The sequence below is a fragment of the Phragmites australis genome, chromosome 18 (assembly GCF_958298935.1).
Source record: "Phragmites australis chromosome 18, lpPhrAust1.1, whole genome shotgun sequence".
NCBI lineage: Eukaryota > Viridiplantae > Streptophyta > Magnoliopsida > Poales > Poaceae > Phragmites > Phragmites australis.
The window spans coordinates 26,541,491-26,562,713 of NC_084938.1; the positions used below are offsets into that span (position 1 = coordinate 26,541,491).

At 42.1% G+C, this 21,223-nt stretch overlaps 3 protein-coding genes across 8 annotated transcripts; 1 reads left to right on the forward strand and 2 right to left on the reverse strand.

The window, feature by feature from the left end:
- Positions 1-581: 581 nt before the first annotated feature.
- Positions 582-4,643, forward strand: LOC133898977 (70 kDa peptidyl-prolyl isomerase). 2 transcript variants are annotated; one of them, XM_062339820.1, is made up of 13 exons: positions 582-912; positions 1,460-1,546; positions 2,033-2,293; positions 2,375-2,449; positions 2,543-2,623; positions 2,742-2,936; positions 3,029-3,118; positions 3,233-3,408; positions 3,503-3,625; positions 3,728-3,874; positions 3,956-4,083; positions 4,174-4,291; positions 4,380-4,643. In XM_062339820.1, exons 1-12 carry the CDS (start codon positions 711-713, stop codon positions 4,274-4,276), a joined length of 1,668 nt encoding a protein of 555 aa, XP_062195804.1. In that variant the 5' UTR covers positions 582-710; the 3' UTR covers positions 4,277-4,291; positions 4,380-4,643. The 2 variants fall into 2 exon arrangements, with proteins under 2 accessions (XP_062195804.1, XP_062195803.1); XM_062339819.1 differs by having other exon boundaries at positions 4,386-4,643.
- Positions 4,644-5,331: 688 nt separating this feature from the next.
- LOC133898976 (uncharacterized) lies at positions 5,332-9,818 on the reverse strand. Of its 2 annotated transcripts, XM_062339817.1 has the most exons (6): positions 9,674-9,818; positions 9,390-9,563; positions 9,172-9,297; positions 8,130-8,597; positions 7,767-7,880; positions 5,332-7,288 (listed from the first exon to the last, which is right to left on the reverse strand). In XM_062339817.1, the coding sequence occupies exons 1-6, from the start codon at positions 9,714-9,716 to the stop codon at positions 5,574-5,576; spliced, it is 2,640 nt and encodes an 879-aa protein (XP_062195801.1). In that variant the 5' UTR covers positions 9,717-9,818; the 3' UTR covers positions 5,332-5,573. The 2 variants fall into 2 exon arrangements, with proteins under 2 accessions (XP_062195801.1, XP_062195800.1); XM_062339816.1 differs by having other exon boundaries at positions 7,767-8,597.
- Positions 9,819-16,492: 6,674 nt separating this feature from the next.
- LOC133898978 (RPM1-interacting protein 4-like) lies at positions 16,493-19,502 on the reverse strand. 4 transcript variants are annotated; one of them, XM_062339823.1, is made up of 4 exons: positions 19,268-19,502; positions 17,099-17,575; positions 16,828-17,019; positions 16,493-16,723 (listed from the first exon to the last, which is right to left on the reverse strand). In XM_062339823.1, exons 1-4 carry the CDS (start codon positions 19,271-19,273, stop codon positions 16,694-16,696), a joined length of 705 nt encoding a protein of 234 aa, XP_062195807.1. In that variant the 5' UTR covers positions 19,274-19,502; the 3' UTR covers positions 16,493-16,693. The 4 variants fall into 4 exon arrangements, with proteins under 4 accessions (XP_062195807.1, XP_062195808.1, XP_062195806.1 ...); XM_062339824.1 differs by having other exon boundaries at positions 17,099-17,572; positions 19,268-19,501; XM_062339822.1 differs by having other exon boundaries at positions 17,099-17,578; positions 19,268-19,501.
- Between the last annotated feature and the right edge of the window lie 1,721 nt (positions 19,503-21,223).

Consider the following 21,223-nt stretch of genomic DNA (forward strand, 5'->3'; position numbering starts at 1 on the left):
CGAATGGAAGCTTGAGAGCTTCAGGATTAACAACATACGTCAACAAAAAAAAAATCAAAACGCTTGTTTCGAGTAAAATCAAAACACATGCTTCTGTTTTTGCAAATCAAATTCAGAGCAAGTTATCGGGTTCGAAATTCAATGAACCGAAACGTGCCATTCGCACAACAATAGCACGCGAAAGGCAAGCTCAGAACCATCCTATGAGCCTGTTTGATATATGACATAGGAAGCCAGACTAAATTTTAGTCATACTTAGATAATTTGAGTAGCGTTTGATTCGAAGTTAAAATTTGGCTGTGTTGAAATTGTTTGGCTGTGCTCATCATCTACCATCAACTAGTAGCGGGGTGAGTTTTGGACCGCTCACATTTTGATGGAGCTGTCAAATTTTTAACTTGGTCACAAATTAAATAGTTATTTTTTATTAAATTATAATATTATTCTGATTTTAACGATAACCAATATTTAACTTAGCTCTCCAAGCCTGCAACCAGAAGCATCTGGACCGTTGGCTTTCTATTTCTAAAATCCTCCTTTGGAACACTCTAGAACCCCTACCATTTCCCATTTAAACCCCTCCGCTCTCTCTCTCTCTCTCATCATTCCCCCCTCCTGAGCTCTCGCGAACCTTCCAGAGCCTCGAAACCTAGCGAGCTCGGAACCCTAGCCGCGCGCGGATCTCACCTCGCCCTCCCCGCTCCCCCGCCATGGACGAGGACTTCGAGATGCCCCCGGCCGGCGCTGATGACATGATGATGGGGGACGACGAGATGGGCGACTTCGGCGGCGAGGAGGGGCCGGTGATGAAGGTGGGCGAGGAGAAGGAGGTCGGGAAGCAGGGGCTGAAGAAGAAGCTGCTCAAGGAGGGCGAGGGGTGGGAGACGCCCGAGGTCGGCGACGAGGTCGAAGGTACTCGCGCTCCTGCCTCGGTCCCTAATCTCAAGTCGTATGCGGTGATTTTATCTGTTTCATTGTGATCCAGTCCGTTACCTGCTTTCGGGTTGTGCTGACTGGTTCGGGAATGGGGATGTCGATTTTTTTTGGAGGGGAGAAAATTGGGATGACGAATTAGTGGTGGGTTTAGGTTAAATACAGCCACTCATGTTACGTTGGCTTCTGTTAAATTTGAATCGCTTCTAGGACATTTGGCTAGTTTGTGCTTCCGATGTGTTCGAGCGCAGCAAGATGTTGCTAGCTCCGTTGCAACATTGTGATTCGCTGTATTCCTCCGAAATACACTAGTGTTCCCAGCTATTAAAGCTTTCGTAAAAATTGATGCCTTATATGTATTACTGAAAAAGAGTGATTAATGCTTCACATATGATTTTACGGGGTTTTGGGGTAATTTATTGTTCCTTGCTGATATTGGAATGTCTATGGATTGCTTTTTTTTTTTCTTATTGCGAAGAATCCAAATGAGTAGACTTGTGCTGATGTACCCCTGCTATTGTTTCAGTGCATTACACTGGTACGCTCCTGGATGGAACAAAGTTTGACTCAAGCCGTGATCGTGGAACACCCTTCAAGTTCAAGCTGGGGCAAGGTAATTTTCTTCCTCCCCTTGTGCTTATAATTTCTTGTCTCATGTTTTGGAGGCAGATTATGGAAGTATCATTCATGATGTAAGTTTGATCTCAGTTCTTAATCTTTCGCTGAAACCTGTGAATAGTTTTGGTCACATAATTAATTAATTATTTGGATCGCCCAATTACAACTCGACAGCACGTGGGGAGAATTAACTTGATGCCGTGTTTGTTTTATCACTCCGTTATTGCTTGGCCTGCAGATAATATAGGTGCACGTATGCACTGCTTATCCGGGTATAATGGGATTTGATGTTTGGGAAACTTGCATATGATTGAGTAAATTGTAGCTTAAATTTATTTTTTAATGTAGTCTTGCTCCTGCATGTTTTTAAACATTGCCAATTTGGAAAATCAATAGGTTTGTTCTATGTTTCATGAAGGTAGGATTGTGCATTATTATTTGTGCTCAATGCTCAGTGACTAATTTGTCAACTTATGTCTAGGTCAAGTAATAAAGGGTTGGGATCAAGGCATTAAGACCATGAAGAAAGGCGAAAATGCCATCTTCACCATTCCACCTGAACTGGCTTATGGTGAATCTGGTTCACCGCCAACTATTCCACCCAATGCAACTCTGCAGTTTGATGTTGAGTTGCTATCTTGGACCAGTGTCAAAGATATTTGCAAAGATGGTGGCTTATTCAAGAAGATACTGAAGGAGGGAGAGAAATGGGAGAACCCAAAAGATCCCGATGAAGTACTTGGTAATTTTTGCTAACTGGGCCATTTTTCGTCATAGGAATTGCTCTTGTAGTTCCTATAGCTTACTCTCTGCATTCCTGCAGCGAAATATGAGGCCCGTCTTGAGGACGGTATTGTTGTATCTAAGTCTGAGGGTGTCGAGTTTACTGTTAAGGATGGTAATTCTCTCTTTCTTACTGGCTCTCTCTATATTTCCCACTGATAGTGTTGAGTTCTATCAACTGTTTACTATGGATAAAATCTACTGCCAGGATATTTCTGTCCTGCACTAGCCAAAGCTGTCAAAAGCATGAAAAAGGCAGAGAAAGTGCTCCTTACAGTCAAGCCACAATGTGAGTTTCTTTTGTTTCAAAATTCAAACCCTCTAATGCTATATTGCTAGGTACTTGTTACTCCGTATGTCCTCTGAAGTATGACAATCATTTGAACACCCTTATATCACAAGTGCAGATGGTTTTGGTGAGAAAGGTAGACCAGCAGCTGGCGAGGAAGGTGCTGTGCCACCAAATGCCACTTTGCTCATTGACCTTGAGCTGATTTCATGGAAGACTGTCACAGAAATAGGGGATGATAAGAAAATCCTTAAGAAAGTTCTGAAGGAGGGAGAGGGGTACGAGCGGCCTAATGAGGGTGCTGTTGTTAAAGGTATGATTAACCTTGCTAATTGTTATTATTTGATCTCCTATGTGTAGACTAGATTGTCTTGAATTGATAAAATTTCATTTTACTTTTGACAGTCAAAATTACTGGAAAACTTCAAGATGGCACAGTGTTTTTGAAGGAGGGACATGATGAAGAGAAGCCGTTTGAATTTAAGACCGATGAAGGTAGCCCTTTCTCTTTGCAGTTAGTGAGTTTTAGTTAAAAATAATTTGCTTATTAGCCTTACTATATGACCAGTAAGAATATAATGTTTCATGTGGTTTCTAATCTATTCTCAGAGGAAGTTATTGATGGTCTTGATCGTGCTGTACTGAACATGAAGAAGGGTGAGGTTGCTCTCGTTACAATTCCTCCTGAATACGCATTTGGTCCAAGTGCGTCAAAGCAGGACCTTGCTGTAGTTCCACCTAACAGCACAGTGATCTACGAAATTGAGCTTGTATCATTTGTGAAGGTGTGTGCAATGTTGTGAGCATTATTCTTGTGCATGTGTTTGATCCAATGCCTCAAGTGCAATAATGAAATTGTGCACTTTTCTGGTCACACAGGATAAGGAGTCTTGGGACTTGAACAATGAAGAAAAGATTGAGGCTGCTGGTAAGAAGAAAGAAGAAGGGAATGCATTGTTCAAATTGGGCAAATATGCTAGAGCTTCCAAGCGTTATGAGAAGGTCCCTTTCTTTTTCTTTTTACTAACGATACGGTTAAAGCTGATTCTGCATGGTTTTCGTACCCTGCCTGATCGACTGACCGAGACATCTATACAATCCCAGGCTGCAAAGTACATAGAGTATGATAGTTCATTCAGTGAAGATGAGAAGAAGCAATCCAAGCAACTAAAGATCAGCTGCAACTTGAACAATGCTGCCTGCAAACTGAAGTTGAAAGACTACAAGCAGGCTGAGAAGCTTTGCACCAAGGTACCTACATCTGTTGATGCCATGACCCGTTTGGTATCGCGCAGTAAGCCAGGCTGACCATGTGGTTGTTTCTTTTTCCAGGTTTTGGAACTAGACAGCCAAAATGTCAAGGCCCTGTACAGGAGGGTGCAAGCTTACATTCAACTTGCTGACCTAGAGCTAGCAGAGGCTGATATCAAGAAGGCATTGGAAATTGACCCTGATAACAGGTTCAAGTTTTTGAAATGGACTTTGTAGGGATTTTAATTGACTTGACAGTGCCTTCAATTCGATTCTGACAATGTTGATGCTAATCCCAGGGATGTGAAATTGGAATACAAGACCCTAAAGGAGAAGATCAAGGAGTACAACAAGAAGGATGCCAAATTCTACAGCAACATGTTCTCTAAGATGACAAAATAACTGGCTGAAGACAGCGTAAGTATCTTGATCTTTCATTGTGGACACCACAGCATTCTACCTCAGAATTACTGATCTGTATCTAACCGATGAACTTGCCCCCTAACAACAGAAAGCTTGATGTGTTGGGGTGTGCTGATGCGGGAGATGATCCTGCCGTTTCTGCAGCCCTAGGACTTGCCCGTTGGTTCTCATTTTGCTTTTGTGGCCTTCTGTGTAATCTGGCAGTGCGCACGGATGCGTAGTTGTTAAGACTGATGAGAAACATTTGCTTCCAGGATTATTGGCTATAAATTTCCTGTTGAGCACATTGCATCTTGAATCTTCTACAGATGCTTTTCTGAGTAATCGATAACCTCTGTGATCTCAACATGGTGCTGATGTGAACCGGTGTATGTGCTCATTCTCTTGCCTGTCCCAATGTTGGCTATCAATTTCCTGTTGAGTACATTGCATCTTGAATCTTCTAGAGATGCTTTTCTGAGTAATTGATAACCTCTGTGATCTCAATATTGTGCTGATGTGAACCGGTGCATGTGCTCATTCTCCTGTCTTCGATCTCAATGTTGTGCCGACGCGAATCAGTGGATGTGTGTTCAGTCTCCTGCAGCCGAGGGCCAGGCCATGTGACAATTTCCAGACACAGAAAATGTGTGAACAGTAGCGGATGTTCAGAAGATCAGCAAACGGTCGCCCATGGGCAAAGCAAACAATGCCGTATAGCTTTAGGCTCCAAGCGGAACTATTTTATTAAAAAATCACAAATCTGATGTCGCTGAAATTGCGAAAGATTAGCAGGACAAACTCAAAACTCCCTTTGTTTCATAATGTTTATCCATATTCTTATTACATACAAATTAAGAAATATTGAAATCGATGAAAAAATATACAGAAATGATCATACTACCTCTCTAATCTAACTCATTAACGTTGAAGTAAATACATACATGCACTTAAAGTAAATACATGTATATACTTAAAGGTATAGCAGAAAAATAGATTATAAAGTATTCTTGATTACCATAATGAATAAATAATTTGACAGATACTCTTGAGACTATGAATAAATATTGCGAAACGGAGGGAGTACTCTGAACACATCTAGTTAAATTTACACCAACGTATATATACTAGCATACAAAAGGCAAATGGAGTTCACAATCCAAGTAGCGAGATCGGTAAACAGGACCAAAGCAATCCTTGTCACGAATGTCCTGAGATGACAATTGGTACCATCAACGAATAGCAAATAGACAGGGTTCGGCGACGGTCCTGAGCCCCAGCTGATACTGAAGTAGCATCACTGTATCGACGAGCAGCAAATAAACGGCACCCACTGTTGTTTTCTTCCCTTGGGTTTGCTCTCGGCAGGTAACCTGGCGGGAGAGTTCCAGTCTTGCTGCCCCGAACCAGCTTTCGGAGAACCCGACTTCGCCGGTGACACATTGTCTTTCGACGCTCGGCGCCTGAATGACAGTACTCGTTCCTTGGTGCTTGCTTTCTTCTCTTTGGTTTCCACGTTCTTGTCGGCGAGGAGGACCTTCAACGAGACATGGTTCCTGTCTGAATCCATAACCATTTCCTTGTCAGCGATCTCTTCATTCTGATCAGCTCCTTTCGGGTCATCTGTGCTTTGTATGGTGTTGATTTCCCTTGTGGCTGTATCTTCCGTCTTCTCCCTTTCTTCGGCGTCATTTGTGTTCTGTGCCGCTTCGGTTTCATCTGAAGCAGGGTCAGTGGTGGTGTCTCCATTTTGCTTCTTATTTTCGGCATTATCTGTGCTTTGCAGCGTGTTGTTTTCACCAGAACTAGGATCTGCTGTAGTTTCTTCAATCTGCTTCTCGTCTTCTGCGTCACCTATGCTGCCTACAGTGCCGGTCTTGGAAGAGGTAGGGTCCAAAATAGGCTCTACACTCCACTTTTCTTCAACATTATCGGCGGTTCGCTCCGCATTTATCGCGGAGGAAGTAGGGTCTGCGGTTGTTTCGTCGTCCTTCCTATCTTCAACATTGTCACTAGAGGTAACCACACTAAAATTGTGAGTGGTAGGATCTGTCGTAGTGTCTTCATACTTCTTCTCTTCAACGTTACCTGTGTGTGCCACAATTGTCTCATGAGAACTAGGGTGCTCGGTCATGTCTTCATTATGCGTCTTTCCCACAGTAACAGTGCTGCATATCATGATGGTGCCATCAGAGATGGGACCCATAGTAATTTCTTCATTTTGCTTATTGTCTTCAATGTTATCTGTGGCATTCCCCGCATTAATCTCGCAAGAAGTAGCATTATTTTCTTCAACGGTTTCTATGCTGCATGCCACATATATCTCACGGTTTGCTTTTACATCAATCTCATCCTTCTGCTTCTTTTCTTCAACAATGTCTCTGCTACTTGTCTCACTGATCTTCTCAGAAGCCGATTTGGCAATGAATTCTTCAATCGGTTCCTTTACTTCAATACCACTCATGCGTACTGCACTTATCTCTGCAATAATTTCTTCATTCTGCTCACTTTCCCCGTAATTATCTGTACTGGAAACTTCATTAGTTTCATGAGAACTCGGATCTATAATGATCTCTTTGTTCTGGTGCTTTTCTTCAAGGTCTTCTACTATGTGCATCTCATTTACGGAAGCTTCATTAGTTTCATGAGAAATCGGATCTATAATGATCTCTTTGTTCTGGTGCTTTTCTTCAAGGTCTTCTACTATGTGCATCTCATTTACCTCATGGGAAGTAAGGTCTGAACCGGTTTTTTCATTCTGCCTCTTTTCGTCAACATCATTTGTGCTACCAACAATGTTGATTTCATGAACAGTAGTGGTAGTGCTAACCTCCACCGGGTCAACTTGAGTTGGAACGACAGTATCACTAGTCACATTTTTCTGCATGCTGTCTCCCACTGTTACGTCAGATGAACAAACGTTCTCTGTAGTGCTAGCTACAGCATCAACAGGTACGACTTTGGCACCGACAGCAGATCCAATTGCACTTGGTATTGCTTGGATGCCCCCATCTGCAGAATGCTCATCAAATTTCAGTTCATCAATGACTGACTATACAGTACACCGAACAGCTAACAGGTATCGATAAAAATGTTTATAGGCCGATAATGTATCCTGACTGACTTGCCAGCTACAGATTGTACTTGTAAAATCATGTGCTAGTAGTCAAATTGCACTTATAAAATCATAAGCCAGCAAACTAGGCAGCTTTCCCAAAGGATAAGGCCTTCTAATTAAGCTGTCATGCAATAAATTTTCACGACCTTAATAAAATGAACATGAGCACAGAAATGTCAGCTTATCATGCATAACAATTTTCACACTTGGTCAACCACTATCAGCATGCAGGGGTATCTGAGATACTATTTGATAACTCAACTAACTAAAACTAGCGTACACTACTTAAATCAACCTTTCCTGCTTCTTACCAAACTAATTACTCCTCTTCACAGCCATATAATAAAAATCAATACAAAACTGAATTCTCACCTGTATCAACATTCTCTGCCTGTTCGGGGATTGACAGATGGTCTGCTGTCACAGAGGTAGAGTAAGGTTGCTGCTGGGGTTCAACAATACCGGGCGTCTCCGAATGGCAACCGCCTGTACCAAGTTTCAGTAAGTCATCATCAACAGATTTCTCAGTAGAAGACTCAAAAGGCTCCTCAGTATTAGGAAAATCCTCAATAGGGTTAGTTAACATAACAAATTCAGTTTCATCTTTAGGGCTTTCTTCATTGTGAACCGCAATCAGATTCTTATCAGATGAATCTTCCTCCAGTAGTGTGGTACTGTGCCCCTCACCAATCTTAGTTTGTAGATTATCTTGACAGGAGAGAACAAACTCATCACCTTTAACAGATTTGTCCTCATCAGGTTTATTTTCGCATATGATGGGGATTGTACCATCTTCCTCAGTCACAGCAACTCCATTCAGTTGACTGGCCGCATCATTTGTTTGTTCAGAAATTTCACCTCCAGTTGCATTTGATGCCAGAGAATCAACACTTGAGTTCTGGATTTCATATTCAGAGATTTCTGAACTAAATCTTGCACCATCTTCAGGCACTGGTGGAAGGACAGAAGCAGGAGAATCCTTAAGCTCCTCAGAACTAATAGCTGGATCAGATGGATCCCCATACTCGGTAGGTGATCCTTTTTCAGTGTGTTGTGTAGCTACTGCAGTCAGAGTATCAGCATCATCAGTCCTACTGGCCTCAGGAGTGATTTCAGAAGGAATATTATGGCAACTGATGGGGCAATCTTCAGCACTTTTATCTTCGACTACTTGATGCCCAGTACCTTTACCGAAAGAATGCTCTACAAATGACATCCACATAATCAATCATACATTCAGACATATTCATAGCCTTGTAAAATGCACTGTAGAAACCATTAACAATAACCAAAATATGCATTGAAGAGAGTGTACATATAGAGCACACAATATATATTTAAATAGCTCCGGACTCTGTCAGTGAAGTTATGTTAGCAGCACAGATGGTGACAAGTTGGCGAGATGGTGGTATCCAATGGCAACATGTGGCTGATTTATCGAACCCGATTATTATACCAAACTTGGTGTGTACACTGTACAGACTGGAAGTTACATAAGCAGTACTGAACAATTACCAACACAATGATAAAAATATTATCCTTAACCCAAAGATAACAACAAATTACGCACGCTATGTGACCAAAAGGACAAGAACATGCCAGTATGCCAGGCTGCAAGCAGTACGATTTCACTGAACCATGAAAGTTCTTCTTTGCGAAGGGGAATTAGGAAAAAAATTGAAAAGAAATAACTTTTCACCTACCAAATCTCTATCAAGACATTTTTAGTTCAGAAACGAACAAAAAGAAACAAAGCACAAGAAGATTCAGAATGAACCTGCATTGTCCCCATCCTCCACTGCATCTCCAACCTCCGGCGCAGATCCAGGCAAACCGCCGCCACATTCCGCCGCGCTCGCTCCAATTCCCTCTCCTCCTCCTCCTCCACCTCCACCACCCCCACCTAGGACGCATCCACAAGAGCACGCGTCAATCCATGAACTCTGTCCTAGCAAGTTAGCATCCCACCGAACAAAGGCACAGAACCCGCGGTACCTTGAAGCAACTCCTTGCCGTCACGCTCCCCGGCGCCTTCCTCCTCCGCGGCGGCGGACGGCGTCTTGCCGCAGTGCTTGCGGTGCCCGCGGCGCTGCTTGGCGCTGGGGTGCGCGTTGGGGTACTGGTACCCGCACGCGTGGCACAGAACCCCTTCCCCTCCGGCTCCTCCTCCTGCGAGCGAAACCACCACGCTGCAACATCTCACGAACAGGAAAAAGACGGCAAAAAGAAAAAGCAGATTTCCACGATGCCAGCGGCGAGGAGGCGACGCGTGGCCTCACCGGGAAGAGCTCCGCCGCCTCCACTCTTGTGGCCGCTCTCCATGGCGCCGCCGCTCGGAAACCGCGAGAAGATGAAGACTAGTGGTTGGTTGGTCACTCGCTGTGCTCAGTGGAGTGTGGAGAAGACGAGGAGGAGGAGGAGGCCCTCGCAGCGGCGAGGATAAGTAATGCCACCGACTTGATGACGATGACACGTCGGCCCTACCGACACCATGCCCCACACGTCAGTGACGCATTACTGTGGGGAAGGGACAACCGGACAAAAGTCTTGGTCGTTTTCCCGTGCGGTTGCGGCCGTGCGGGGGTGTCTCGTCTCTTTTGGGAACGGATCTGGGCCGTGGGTGGACGCATCGACGGACCAGGACGCGGACGAGCGGCGGCGACAGCCCGTCGAGATTCCTCACCGTCATGACGGGCCCACGTGGCCGGCAAGGCGAGGGTCCTGCACAGCTTTTGGGTCTCACCCTTTCACTTTTTTACTACTCTTTCCACTCTTTTCAATTAAAAATACTTTGACGTTTTAAACATATAAAAGCATCTTTAATCTACATCTTTAATCACTATTTATGATCAGATCTTTAAGTATCTTTAATCTACATCTTTATTCAAAACTTTAAGTATTTGCAACAGGGAGTACTTTCCCATGCAGTGGTGTAGGGTGTCGTGGCGTACCATCATCTCCATGTTTGTTGCGATCTGGATCCTCAATCGTTAGATAAAAATCAATGGTGATCTGACGCTACAGTAATCGCCGCTACAGTATAATGATATACTGTTACTACGGTGTTTATGCTACAGCTACACTGCAAATCACTGTTTACGTACTCACATTTTACTGTTCCGTATGCTACAGTGTAAACGCATTGTTGCATCTGCCAGCTACCAACTAACCGGCACGTCGCTGCATGTGCCAATTGGGGACACGGGCAAGGACAACAAGGGTAGGCAGCGGCGAGGACTAAAGAGGCAGTGTCCAGTGATTGCTCCCGAATTCTCTCCTCATATTGGACCAATCATTCGTGATACAATTAGAGATGCATGCAACATCTTACAGTTTTACTAGTGACGGAGTTAGAACATTCACTGAGAATTTTGATGTACTTGTGACACTAATCTATACTATTTATAAATTTTTTTTATAAAAAACTAATCTATACCAGCATCCGCCTATGAGTTTTACTACCTTCCTTTAGAGAGCTTTGTATTTGTATGGTGCATTCTCAACCAACGCGACTGTCGTTCACTAGATTTTCGATTTATGGAAGAGAAAGGTACTAGAGTTTGCCAAAAAAAGGTAGATTTTAAAATGTCGAAAACCTCAGCCTAAAGATAATTCGAACCTATCCGAATATTTTTCCGATGTAGAGTATCAAAATTGGACATCGATTTTATGGATGGACCGAGGGGAGCTTTCGATTCGATCTAATCTGAGAGTTATGCCGTCAGAGAGTTGAAGCCTAGTATAGCTGGGCTACTCTTTATTAGCCCTTCGGCCCATGATGCCATGCCTTCTCGAATTTTTTTTATTTTTATTTTTCAATATTTACAAAATTACATGTCTATTTTAAAATATTACACATCTAGACTACCATTGTCCGTTGGTAGGAAATATGTCACTCATCCAATAGGTGACACCTTTAAAATATAAAAAAAACATTGTGTTCTGTTGCTCTCAAAATTTAAAACACTATCAAAATAATCATAAAAATTCTAAAAAAATGTAATTTGTAGATGATACTATGATATAGCTTTAAAAAAAATTCAAAAAAAATATGATTTGTACAATGAGAAACAAACAAGACAAATAATTGTTTGAGTTGATTTTTCTAGAGATAGATTATAGCATCCTCTACAACGTACTTTTTTCATAAATTTTCATATTTTGATAGTGTTTTGAATTTTGAGATCAATGAAATGCAATATTTTTTTATTTTTTAAGTTGTCACCCGTTGGTAGTGTGACATCTTTATTTTTAAAAGGTATCGCTCTTCCAGCGAGCGACGGTAACCTAGATGTACAATATTTTTAAATGAGTATGTATTTTTATATATATTGAAAAAAAAAATATGCCTTCTCCATCTTCTTGATCCAATAGCTCCGTGACCCAATCAACCCGCCCCATATGCCCAACCCCCTCTAAAAACCACCAACCAACCTCTCCGGTTTTGCCGCTGCCGTCTTCCTGATCTCTCCACCACCTCATACACACTCAAACTAGTCTATGCTACAAACTTTATCCTTGTGGGACACATGATAAGGAATGATCAACTTCGGTTATATTATCAAAAGTTAATCAAATTTAAAACATATAATTAATTTTCCTAAAAAAATAATCCATTGATCATATGTCCCATATGACTAGTTTGTTCAAATTCGAGGAGTTACGGGTTGGAAACAGTCAAAGAGGCAGGAGAGCTGCCTACAAATTGAAGTGGTTAAACTGAGAGCAGTGTGACAACGAAACCACGATGATGCTTTGTTTCCTAGCTTCTATAGAGAATGGAAAATGATGATAATTCTTAGGGCATCCATGGCGATGGCCTTCCTCACTAATCCGATGTTGCCGCCGTACTGTGTTCCTGCTTCGCAGCTAGTCCACAGAGCTGGGGAACTTGCATGATCTATGGCCTGCAAAACGCAACAATGCCGACGACATTTTGAATCAGTAAGACTGAATGCAAAAGTAAGCTGCATCTCTGTGGCAAGATCAAGCAATGCTATATGATTTGTGCAGTGTTTATGACACGATGTTCTGAAAAGCAAAACGCTAACGGAAATTTCAGAGAAAATCGTATCATAGTTATCTGCATCTGGTTTCTACTGAATGGGCATGAACAACTGTACGGCGACTGCTCTTTGCCCAAAAAATAAAGCAGATTGTCCGAGAAAATCAGAGACCATCAGACATTCAGAGCACTGAAAAATGTCACGAATCCATTGTAAAGAAGTATTTGGAGGCATGTCCTTTGCGATTATGTCTAAGTATCCAGGTTAACTTGAGTATCTGGGTTTAGAGTGTTTACAACGGATTATACAGAATTTGAAGTATTCGGGTTCAATCTATAACCTCCGGGTTCAACAGGGAAATAGTTCAAAACTAAAATTAAAGAACGACTAAAGGTTTCTAGCTCAAACCAAGTGAAGTCGTGTGTTTCAAGTGATGATTCTAAATAGGTTCGCGGAGAACCTATAATCAATTTCACACGAGCAAGTAAATCGAGTAAAATATATAAATATTAAGGCAAAAACATAAGAATACGAAAACAAGAGAGGAGACACGATTTATTTCTCGAGCGGATTTACCACAGTGAATCATATATCTCCGTTGAGAAAGCTCCAAGGAGTCGAGTCTCTTTCAACCGCTTTTCTCGATCCACTAGCTTGATCTCTTCCCTTATGGAGGTGATATAGACCTTCACAAACTTTCCTACGACTCACCATAAGCACAGAAGCTCGCCGGCGACGTCTAGCCGACTAGGAGGCTTCACCTCCAAGAGTAACAAATATTTTACGAACTTTTTGCCGATGAACTCAAGTACTCAAGAATAGAGTTTAGTCACTTACACTCAATCTTTCAATCTCTCAACCCAACTCACTGTTCTTCTCAAATCACATACTAGATCAGAGTGAGAGGGAGTTCTTTTGGCTCTAAAAAATGTGTTCTCTTTCATGCTCCAACAACTACACAAATGAAGGGGTGAGTGGGTATTTATACTCAACCCAAAAAAACTAGTCGTTACAGTATTTTTTGTGCTGATCCGGAGTATCGGGTCAATCCAGAGTATCCGGGTCAACCAAAAAGGTCCTAACAGACCACTTGGCTCGAAACCTCACTCGAAGACTCCGGACAACCCAGAATATTTGAGTTCAGCACAGCTGGTCCTCTAAAAATGTCTATAACTTTGATCCCGAAGTCCGATTTTGACTATGTTAGACTCTATTGAAAGCTTATTCAGAGGGATACACATCCTAACTAAATTCATGACCCAAACACATTAAATTAAACTAGAAACACTCTAAAACCTAATTTGGACACTTCCACACTTTCCGTATCGAGCTCCTAAAGCTAACTCTCACTTTATGTTGGTTAGAAAACTCTTAAGCACCGAGACATAACAATTAGCTCTACGTTGCATCCCTCTTGATAGTATGATATACCTATACTCAATTTCAAATATAAAACTCGTTTGAACCAATTTGAGCCTTTTAACTACCTTCAGGTACCGGTTCTTTCATTCAAACTTTGAGGTTTGCCAACTTCTATATATTCTTCACTCCATCTCTTCTTGATTTTTCATATGATTGATGTAAATAACTCATAACTTTCATAGCTTCCCCTGACCTCATACGGTCCATTGGCGCAAAGCCTTCGCTAGCTCTTCACCGTCGCCTTGGTCCTTCGACACCAAGCCATTTGCTTCCTCTTCACCACTAGATGGTCCATCACAGCTGAGTCTTGCTTGTCCTTCACCGTCTTGCCATAAAAAATCACTTTATATTCGAAATATTCAAGAAATTTACTTTATCAAATATGAAGTCCACTCTTGTTCTTCACTTTTGGCATATATGGTTTTAATTCAACTTATGCCTTCTTATAGATCCTAACCCTAACTCACTCTCAAGTACAAAGCACATGGGTTAGTCCATAAAATTTAATTGACGATTTCATACCTTTAGTTATTTGATCTCCATAAGTAACTTAGTCTTCATGCTTCAAGCATTTTCTTTGAGTTTTTCCTTTTTTTCTCGTGAGCATCACTAATATCTCAATGACTTCGATGCAATTCTTTGAACTCATAGCATTTCTCAATAAATCCATACTTCATTACTTATGCATCTCCTATGAAATAATCTAATAACAATTTTCAACATAATTATTAGTCTATAAATATTATCATTGACTTACCCAAGCATCACTTAGAGCTCATTCATCTTGATACAAATCCCTTCTTCATGCATCACATATGGAATAACCTGCTAATAATTCTTACCATCATTGTTAGTCTATAGGTATTGTTATTAATTACTAAAACCGCACATAAGGGTTAGATACACTTTCAGAGACCCTACTGGCGCCACTTTGAGAGGCCGTCAGCGAAGGCTCCGGTAAAACCTTTGACCATGAAGGGTACTAAAAAGCTCCATGGGACTAGTGGAGTGCTTCTAAAGTGATTTGAACAATATTCACCAAGCTAAACTCGAAATACCCTATGGATAAGCCCTAGGCTAGGGTTAAGCTTGGGTCTAAACAATATGGGGATCGACTCGAGCTTGGGAATGATAGAGAATCGGTAGGAAATGTCTCACCTTAGTGTAAAAAAACTTTCTATTAGAGAGATTCACTCTGTAGAAGCTTCGATTTAGAGATCGTGCTCCGGGATGGTTTAGGGACTTGAGGTGGATGAACTCACATAGAAACTTTACTGACGACGAGGGTGAAGGGGATGAGCTCGAGAAAGCCTTTATAGAGCTCGAGGAAGTTCTCTCCGTTGATCTCCGACTGTCGTAGATGTTGAGATGATCTCTCCCTCTCTCTTTGTGTGGGTGAAGGAGTGAGTGAGAGCGAGAGTGTGTGAGAGAGTTAGCCGATTTTCTTAAGTGGAGCATCTACGCAGTGACGGTCAGACCGCAGGATGGGTCGATCATATCGCGGGAAGCCCACGTGGAAAGCCTACTTGGCCGCCCCTGGAGGTTAGACCGTAGGGAATCCCGGTTAGATCGTGAGAGTGGTCTTGTGCTAAAAAATTGATTTTATTTCACTTTTCTATTCTTATTCATCTCTAAGGCATTTAGAGTTTTTCTAAAAGGTTTTTAACTAACTCCAAATACTTTTGAAACATGTGTAAACTTAAATTATCAAACAAATACGCATAAATATAATGTCATAATGATTATAAATATTTAATCATGTGATTAGGAGATGACTTGATGGGCCGGATCCCTAAGGCCTCGGACGTGGTTGTTCCCAGATTAGGAGACAACTTGCGCCAATCCACCGAGATTTCCTTCGTGTTGTCGCTCTGGTGGCCAGGATCGACATCAAATACACTGTTGCCCGATTGCTCCCACCAGTGAGATTCATTATTCAGGAAGCCTATGGCTACCTGAGGAATCGATGAGTTCTTGATCTGTCAATCGCTTATGCACAGAAGTCACCCGACCCTGAAAATTTTCAGGCATCACCTCAAGGAAGTGCTCGGATTCAAGACCTTTTCACAGTGGGCACGATGGTAGAGAGGGCGGCCTGACATCCAAGTCCCAACAGCAGTGAGGCACCATCCGACGCGCGTGGATGGCAGAGGAGCCAAGGTGAGCCGGCGGCAAGGCGCTCGGCCACTGAGTTGCTTGCGCATCGCCACCGACTGAGTAAATTCAAATACTTTGATAAAATTATCGTAAAACTACAGATTTTAGTCGTTGTTTCATAGAACTACAGATTATACGCCTATTTTTCGCAAAACTACAGATATTTTAATAAAATTATTGCAAAACTATAGATTTTTGCAGTTGTTTCACGGAACTACAGATTTTGCGCCCCTTTTTTTTTGGCAAAATTGCAGATTTAAGAGAAATGGTTCCTAACTCTATTAATCTGATGATCGGACCCTAGCTGTAGTCTAATAAAGAGCAAAATGATATGTTATCTTAGTTGGCACTGAGCCCACATCAGCGCGACCACGTGGTGAGCTATGTTCACATGTGCACAGCCGCATGGACCGAGGCTATTGACATGAGGCATTGTGTTGACAAGGGAGATGATATGATCACAAGAACATGTGAACCAACCCAAACACCAACAACATATATCCACTTCCAGAGTGAGTTCATCAATCATGAATTCTATAATCTATATATCACTTCAAGAGGAGATGCTATCACAAAAAAGATTGTTGAGTGCCCAATGGCAAAATAATGTCCCAGAAATAGGGACGCAGTCCAAGCTGAATCGCAAACCCCTCTGTTCTCCAAATTTACAACCTCAAATGTGGTACTAGATTTGTATCCATCATCAATTCATCTCTATTTGCACCATCCAAAGCAGGAGAACTTCTGCAAGGAAACCAAATGAAAAAAGAAATGCAAAGCTCAAATGAGATTACAGAATGAGTAAGCAATACATGAACAGATCAGTAGTATATTCTTGGGCCACTCACCGAGGAGACATAGCCGTCGTCGTGCTGCTTGGCGCCGTTGCCACGCGCGGCGTCCTTGCCGAACGCCTCCGGCTTCCCCGCCTGGCTCTGCTTCTCCTCCCTTACCTTGTTGAATATGTGCGTGTAGCCGTCCGCCGACGCCGGGTTCGAGTCCCAGTCGCCGAACTTCGGCACCGCCGATCCCCTCGTTGGCTGCATCAGTCGCGCGCGTAAATTCGTCAGCTTCCACGCGCATGGCATGGCAAAGTGTAGTATCAGAGCAGAGGCTCACCGTCTCATTGCCGCGCGAGCCGCCCTTGGCGCGGGACCGCTCGACGGAGTTGGCGACGAGGCCGTAGCCGCCGCTCTCGGAGTAGTCGGCCTTGCTCGAGTGGCTGTACGGGTGCACCGGCGATTGCTCCACGCTGTAGCCGCCGCCTGTCCGTCCACCACCACCACCACCTCTTCTCGGCGTCTCGCCGCCGCCGTGGCGGTGGTACGGCGACCCAGCGTACGGGTTGGGGGACAGCGGCGGCGCGTCGCTGGGCCGGCGCTCGTGGCGCGGAGGAGGAGCTGCTGACCTCCCCTCGGAGCGGTTCGGCGACGGCGCGGCACTGGAGAAGGCCTCCGGGTTCTCGGCGGGGTCGTTGGGGTTGATCATCTTGCCGCCGGCGCCCTTGCCCTTGCGCGCGTTGTCGAAGTAGAGCGTGTACGGCACGTTGCCGTCGTTGTCCCAGTTGCCGAACTTCGGGACGTGCGCGTTCTTCTGCTTCTGCTGCATGCATACATACATTCACGCAATCAAGCCGAGAAGATTCAGCCATTGCCTCCATTTTTGCTTAGAAATGTGAAACCACCGGTAAAAGCTTTTCTTTTAACATTGAGCTATCAGCTAAGACGATGTAATAATTAATAAATTAGAACTGTATATATCACATGATGTAGAAACTAGAATTTTTTCTATTGTCTAAAAAAGCTTATAAAAACCTTCAACATTACAAATTCATAGTAGGATCCAAACACGAGAATTGCGATGATCAGAAGACTTGACACCGTAGAAACCACTTCTACATGCCTTATCGTTACAACAATTCTTCGCTTCTGCACAAGATTTTATAATTTTTCCGGAAATTCAGAAGTTAGCGCTATATTTTTCTTCTTATCGAGCGGTTGGCGATCATACTTCTAAGATTAATTGGAACCGTAGAATTTGTCAAGTTGATCTGGAGCCCGAGTAGATGGGCATGACTGACAAAAAAATATGATCAAATAAGAGGAAATCACAGGCCAAGACTTCCGGTTATAAATACATGACATTCCGAACAAGTTTTGATCAAACTTCTGAAATTTTGACTATCAATAACTTTTGAAATATTTATTTTTAAAATATAAAAATTATATGGGTGGATTTATCTTTAAAAATATTTCATAATATTTTAGATTAAATGAATATATTTTAGTTAAAAATAATGTAAAAGATACACGTTAAGATCGCGCTATGTCCAAAACGTAAGTATTTTTGTCCGAAGAGAGTACATAATAGCAAAACTAATCACATCATGTGGCTTTGCCACTTGTGCCAATTAAGGCCAAACAGGACACGCTAGTGCAATGGTTGGTATTTCAGGTTTGACAATCTGCAGCTTCTGGAGCCGGAATGCCGGACGACTGACAGCTCAGGGTCTATCTGGCTGACGCCTTACGTTTCATTCAAATCCCAAAATGAAAGAAAATTCAGGCCAAGAGAAGCTGATGCATGATAGGCATGCCTATCTCTTGATTTCGTTTTCGGTGCGTATAATTCAGTCTCTAATTATAGGAGGTGCTATATCACGAAAAAATATCTTCATGTTAGCGTTATCAATTGACTAAGCACGACGTCACATTCCAATGAGTTATCCTGACAACATCTCATAAGTTATGAGCTGAAGACTATCAGGGTAATAGAACGCGATCGAAAGATACATTTAAACTATCGAAGGACTTCTAGCAAAATAGCAATTCAATAGCTTGCCAGCAGATTCACCCATTCACGCAAGAAAATGAACTTCTAATTCTAATTTGTGATTTATATCTTGTACAATTCAGTTGCTGCAAAATATATTGGTTGAACAGATATATCTGGTTTACTGCAGCAACGGTACCAACTAGCTCTAGAAGCCAAGGTAATAGTCATGGTGATGTTCTTGTTCCTAGAGAAAGTTCAGGTAATCAGGTTGAGATATAAACATCCAGAAACCACACAGCGAGATGGACCTACACCTACTGCGCAAATAAATCGAGCTCCTTAGAGAAACTGTTGTTGGCCAAACGATGTTCTTGCAAAAGACAAGATCGAAACTAGATTATGCTTCGAAATCTATCGGAAAACTGCGGCGTGCAACTGAAGGAAAAAAGAACCATGAGAAACATGGAAGGTTCTTGGCAAGGAGAAGGAGCAAGGAAGAGCAGATGAACTTACAGCCATGGCGCTCCCAGTGCAAAGAGAGAGATGAGATCCCGGGGCTCTGTCGCTCTGAGGTTTGTTATCGAATGGTAGCTGGCATGCAAGAGGAGGGGATGGATTTATGCGCTGTTTCTTCCTGCTGGCCCCTGGCTAGCTTGCTGATCCTCTCAGGCCGGCAGGACTATAACTCCAAGAAGACGACGGGGATGAGCAAGCCGGTTTGCTTTCTTATATAGTACAATACAGGGTGGATGCCATTCGCAAAGGAGGCCCCTCTTTGGTAGTATTTTTTTTCCGTAGCTTTTCTTGCCAATACGTCGCTTGGGATCTTTGTGGCTTGAGTTTGTCATTTCTAGTTTGGAACATGATGACAATTTGATATGTTGTGCAAACGTAATGACGAAAATTGACTAGAGCTACATATGGAACCTGAAATTTTCCACTCGCTCCAATCGTAAGTGTATTGCTTATATTTTAGACATCGATTCGATCTCCAATACATAAATTTAATCATTCGTTTTTATCAAATTTGTAAAACCACTATACTATGAAAATATTTCACATGGAAAACTCAATAACACTATCTTCCTAAGACCAAACTATATTGTTCTTTTAAAATTGATGGTCAAAAGTTAAAGATGTCTGACCACACATTTGAAAACCCAAAAGCCGTAGCGAAATATTTTCACTACCGTTGACGAGTTCAAGCGAGACCGTTGACGAGTTCAATAGCACCAGCGCATGGTCCACCGGCCTTTCCGGTCTGCCGATCTGACACTTTAACAAACCTTGGCCATCTCTGACCGCTCGGCTGGCATTGCAATTTGATTAAAAAAAAAAAAATCCTCCGAGCTCATCAACTAGCTGGATGCTTCCAAGTGCTAGATGCCTTTCCCCTCGTGGTTGTTACGCACGCACCTGCCGTCGCGCTTCCTGCCCCGTTTACGCGCCAGCGACGTCGTTTTGTAGGCCACCTTATGTATTCTCACTAATATTAAGATGATTTAATACATAAACTCTATAATAGGTTATCTTTTTAGTTGTTATAAAATATTTTCTTAATTTATGGATTGAACAAATGAATGTTGATATGACAATGACAACTCGTACAAATATACGAAAGTAGTTAAATCTTTGTTATATAAAATACGACTTGGTTATCACGTCACATCATTCCCTATTATACTCACATCTAATAAAAAGCCTCTAAATTTTGAATAATTTACTTACTTTTATCATCCATATTTATCCTCTAGCCTACACGTCTCTTACCGACTACGAATATGAGATTCATTTATTAATAAAAATAAAGAAAGAAATTATAGGAGAAATTAACGAATAATGTCCTCCTCATTTTCGGATCCTATCTAAAATAAAAAAACTATATCATCGTTCCCGACGTATTCTTTCGACAACGCTCCGATGACATATTCACATCTTCGTACCTTGAGTTTGTGATTGATGTTATCGCGTTCAATAATTATGTTTTCACTGCAACACACGTGTAATTAACTGGGATTTCTAAATTTTATCTTATAAAATCATTGCTTTACAAAATAACAATATTTCTCTTACCCCACTCTCTCTCTCCTCTAAATAGCTAGTATTACTAAATTTTAGCTTACAAGATCGTTGCTTTTTTCTCTTGCCTCCCTCTCTCTCTCTTATATTAACTAATATGTGTTTGTTTGGTTGAATGAACCGATACATATATGAGTTGGTGAAGAATCTGAGCATGTCCTGGTATTTGATTCGTTGAATTGTATCATTACATCTAGGATTAGATGGTTCGGATTCTTTGAATATACTGAGAAGATGTTGTACCGAGCCGTGAGGCAAAATCAGCTGAATGACCCCGTACAGGTTCTGTCAACTCCACTAATCACTTATGGTTAGTGATGATTAGTAACTATCAGTGGTTATTAAGAGTTTTTAGTTAAATATTAGTTACAATTAGATATTATTAATCAT

Excerpts from the sequence above, each read along its gene's own strand:
- LOC133898977 (XM_062339820.1), top strand. The coding sequence starts at position 711 with ATGGACGAGGACTTCGAGATGCCCCCGGCCGGCGCTGATGACATGATG. Across the intron at positions 2,937-3,028 it reads TGAGGGTGCTGTTGTTAAAG|TCAAAATTACTGGAAAACTT; the intron begins GTATGATTAACC and ends TACTTTTGACAG. Across the intron at positions 3,626-3,727 it reads CTTCCAAGCGTTATGAGAAG|GCTGCAAAGTACATAGAGTA; the intron begins GTCCCTTTCTTT and ends ATACAATCCCAG.
- LOC133898976 (XM_062339816.1), bottom strand. The coding sequence starts at position 9,716 with ATGGAGAGCGGCCACAAGAGTGGAGGCGGCGGAGCTCTTCCCG. Across the intron at positions 9,564-9,673 it reads AGGCGGCGGAGCTCTTCCCG|GAGGAGGAGCCGGAGGGGAA; the intron begins GTGAGGCCACGC and ends TTTCGCTCGCAG. Across the intron at positions 8,598-9,171 it reads GGAGGATGGGGACAATGCAG|AGCATTCTTTCGGTAAAGGT; the intron begins GTTCATTCTGAA and ends TGTCATTTGTAG.
- LOC133898978 (XM_062339821.1), bottom strand. Across the intron at positions 17,020-17,098 it reads GCTCGCGCGGCAATGAGACG|CCAACGAGGGGATCGGCGGT; the intron begins GTGAGCCTCTGC and ends CGACTGATGCAG. Across the intron at positions 16,724-16,827 it reads ACGACGGCTATGTCTCCTCG|AAGTTCTCCTGCTTTGGATG; the intron begins GTGAGTGGCCCA and ends GTTTCCTTGCAG.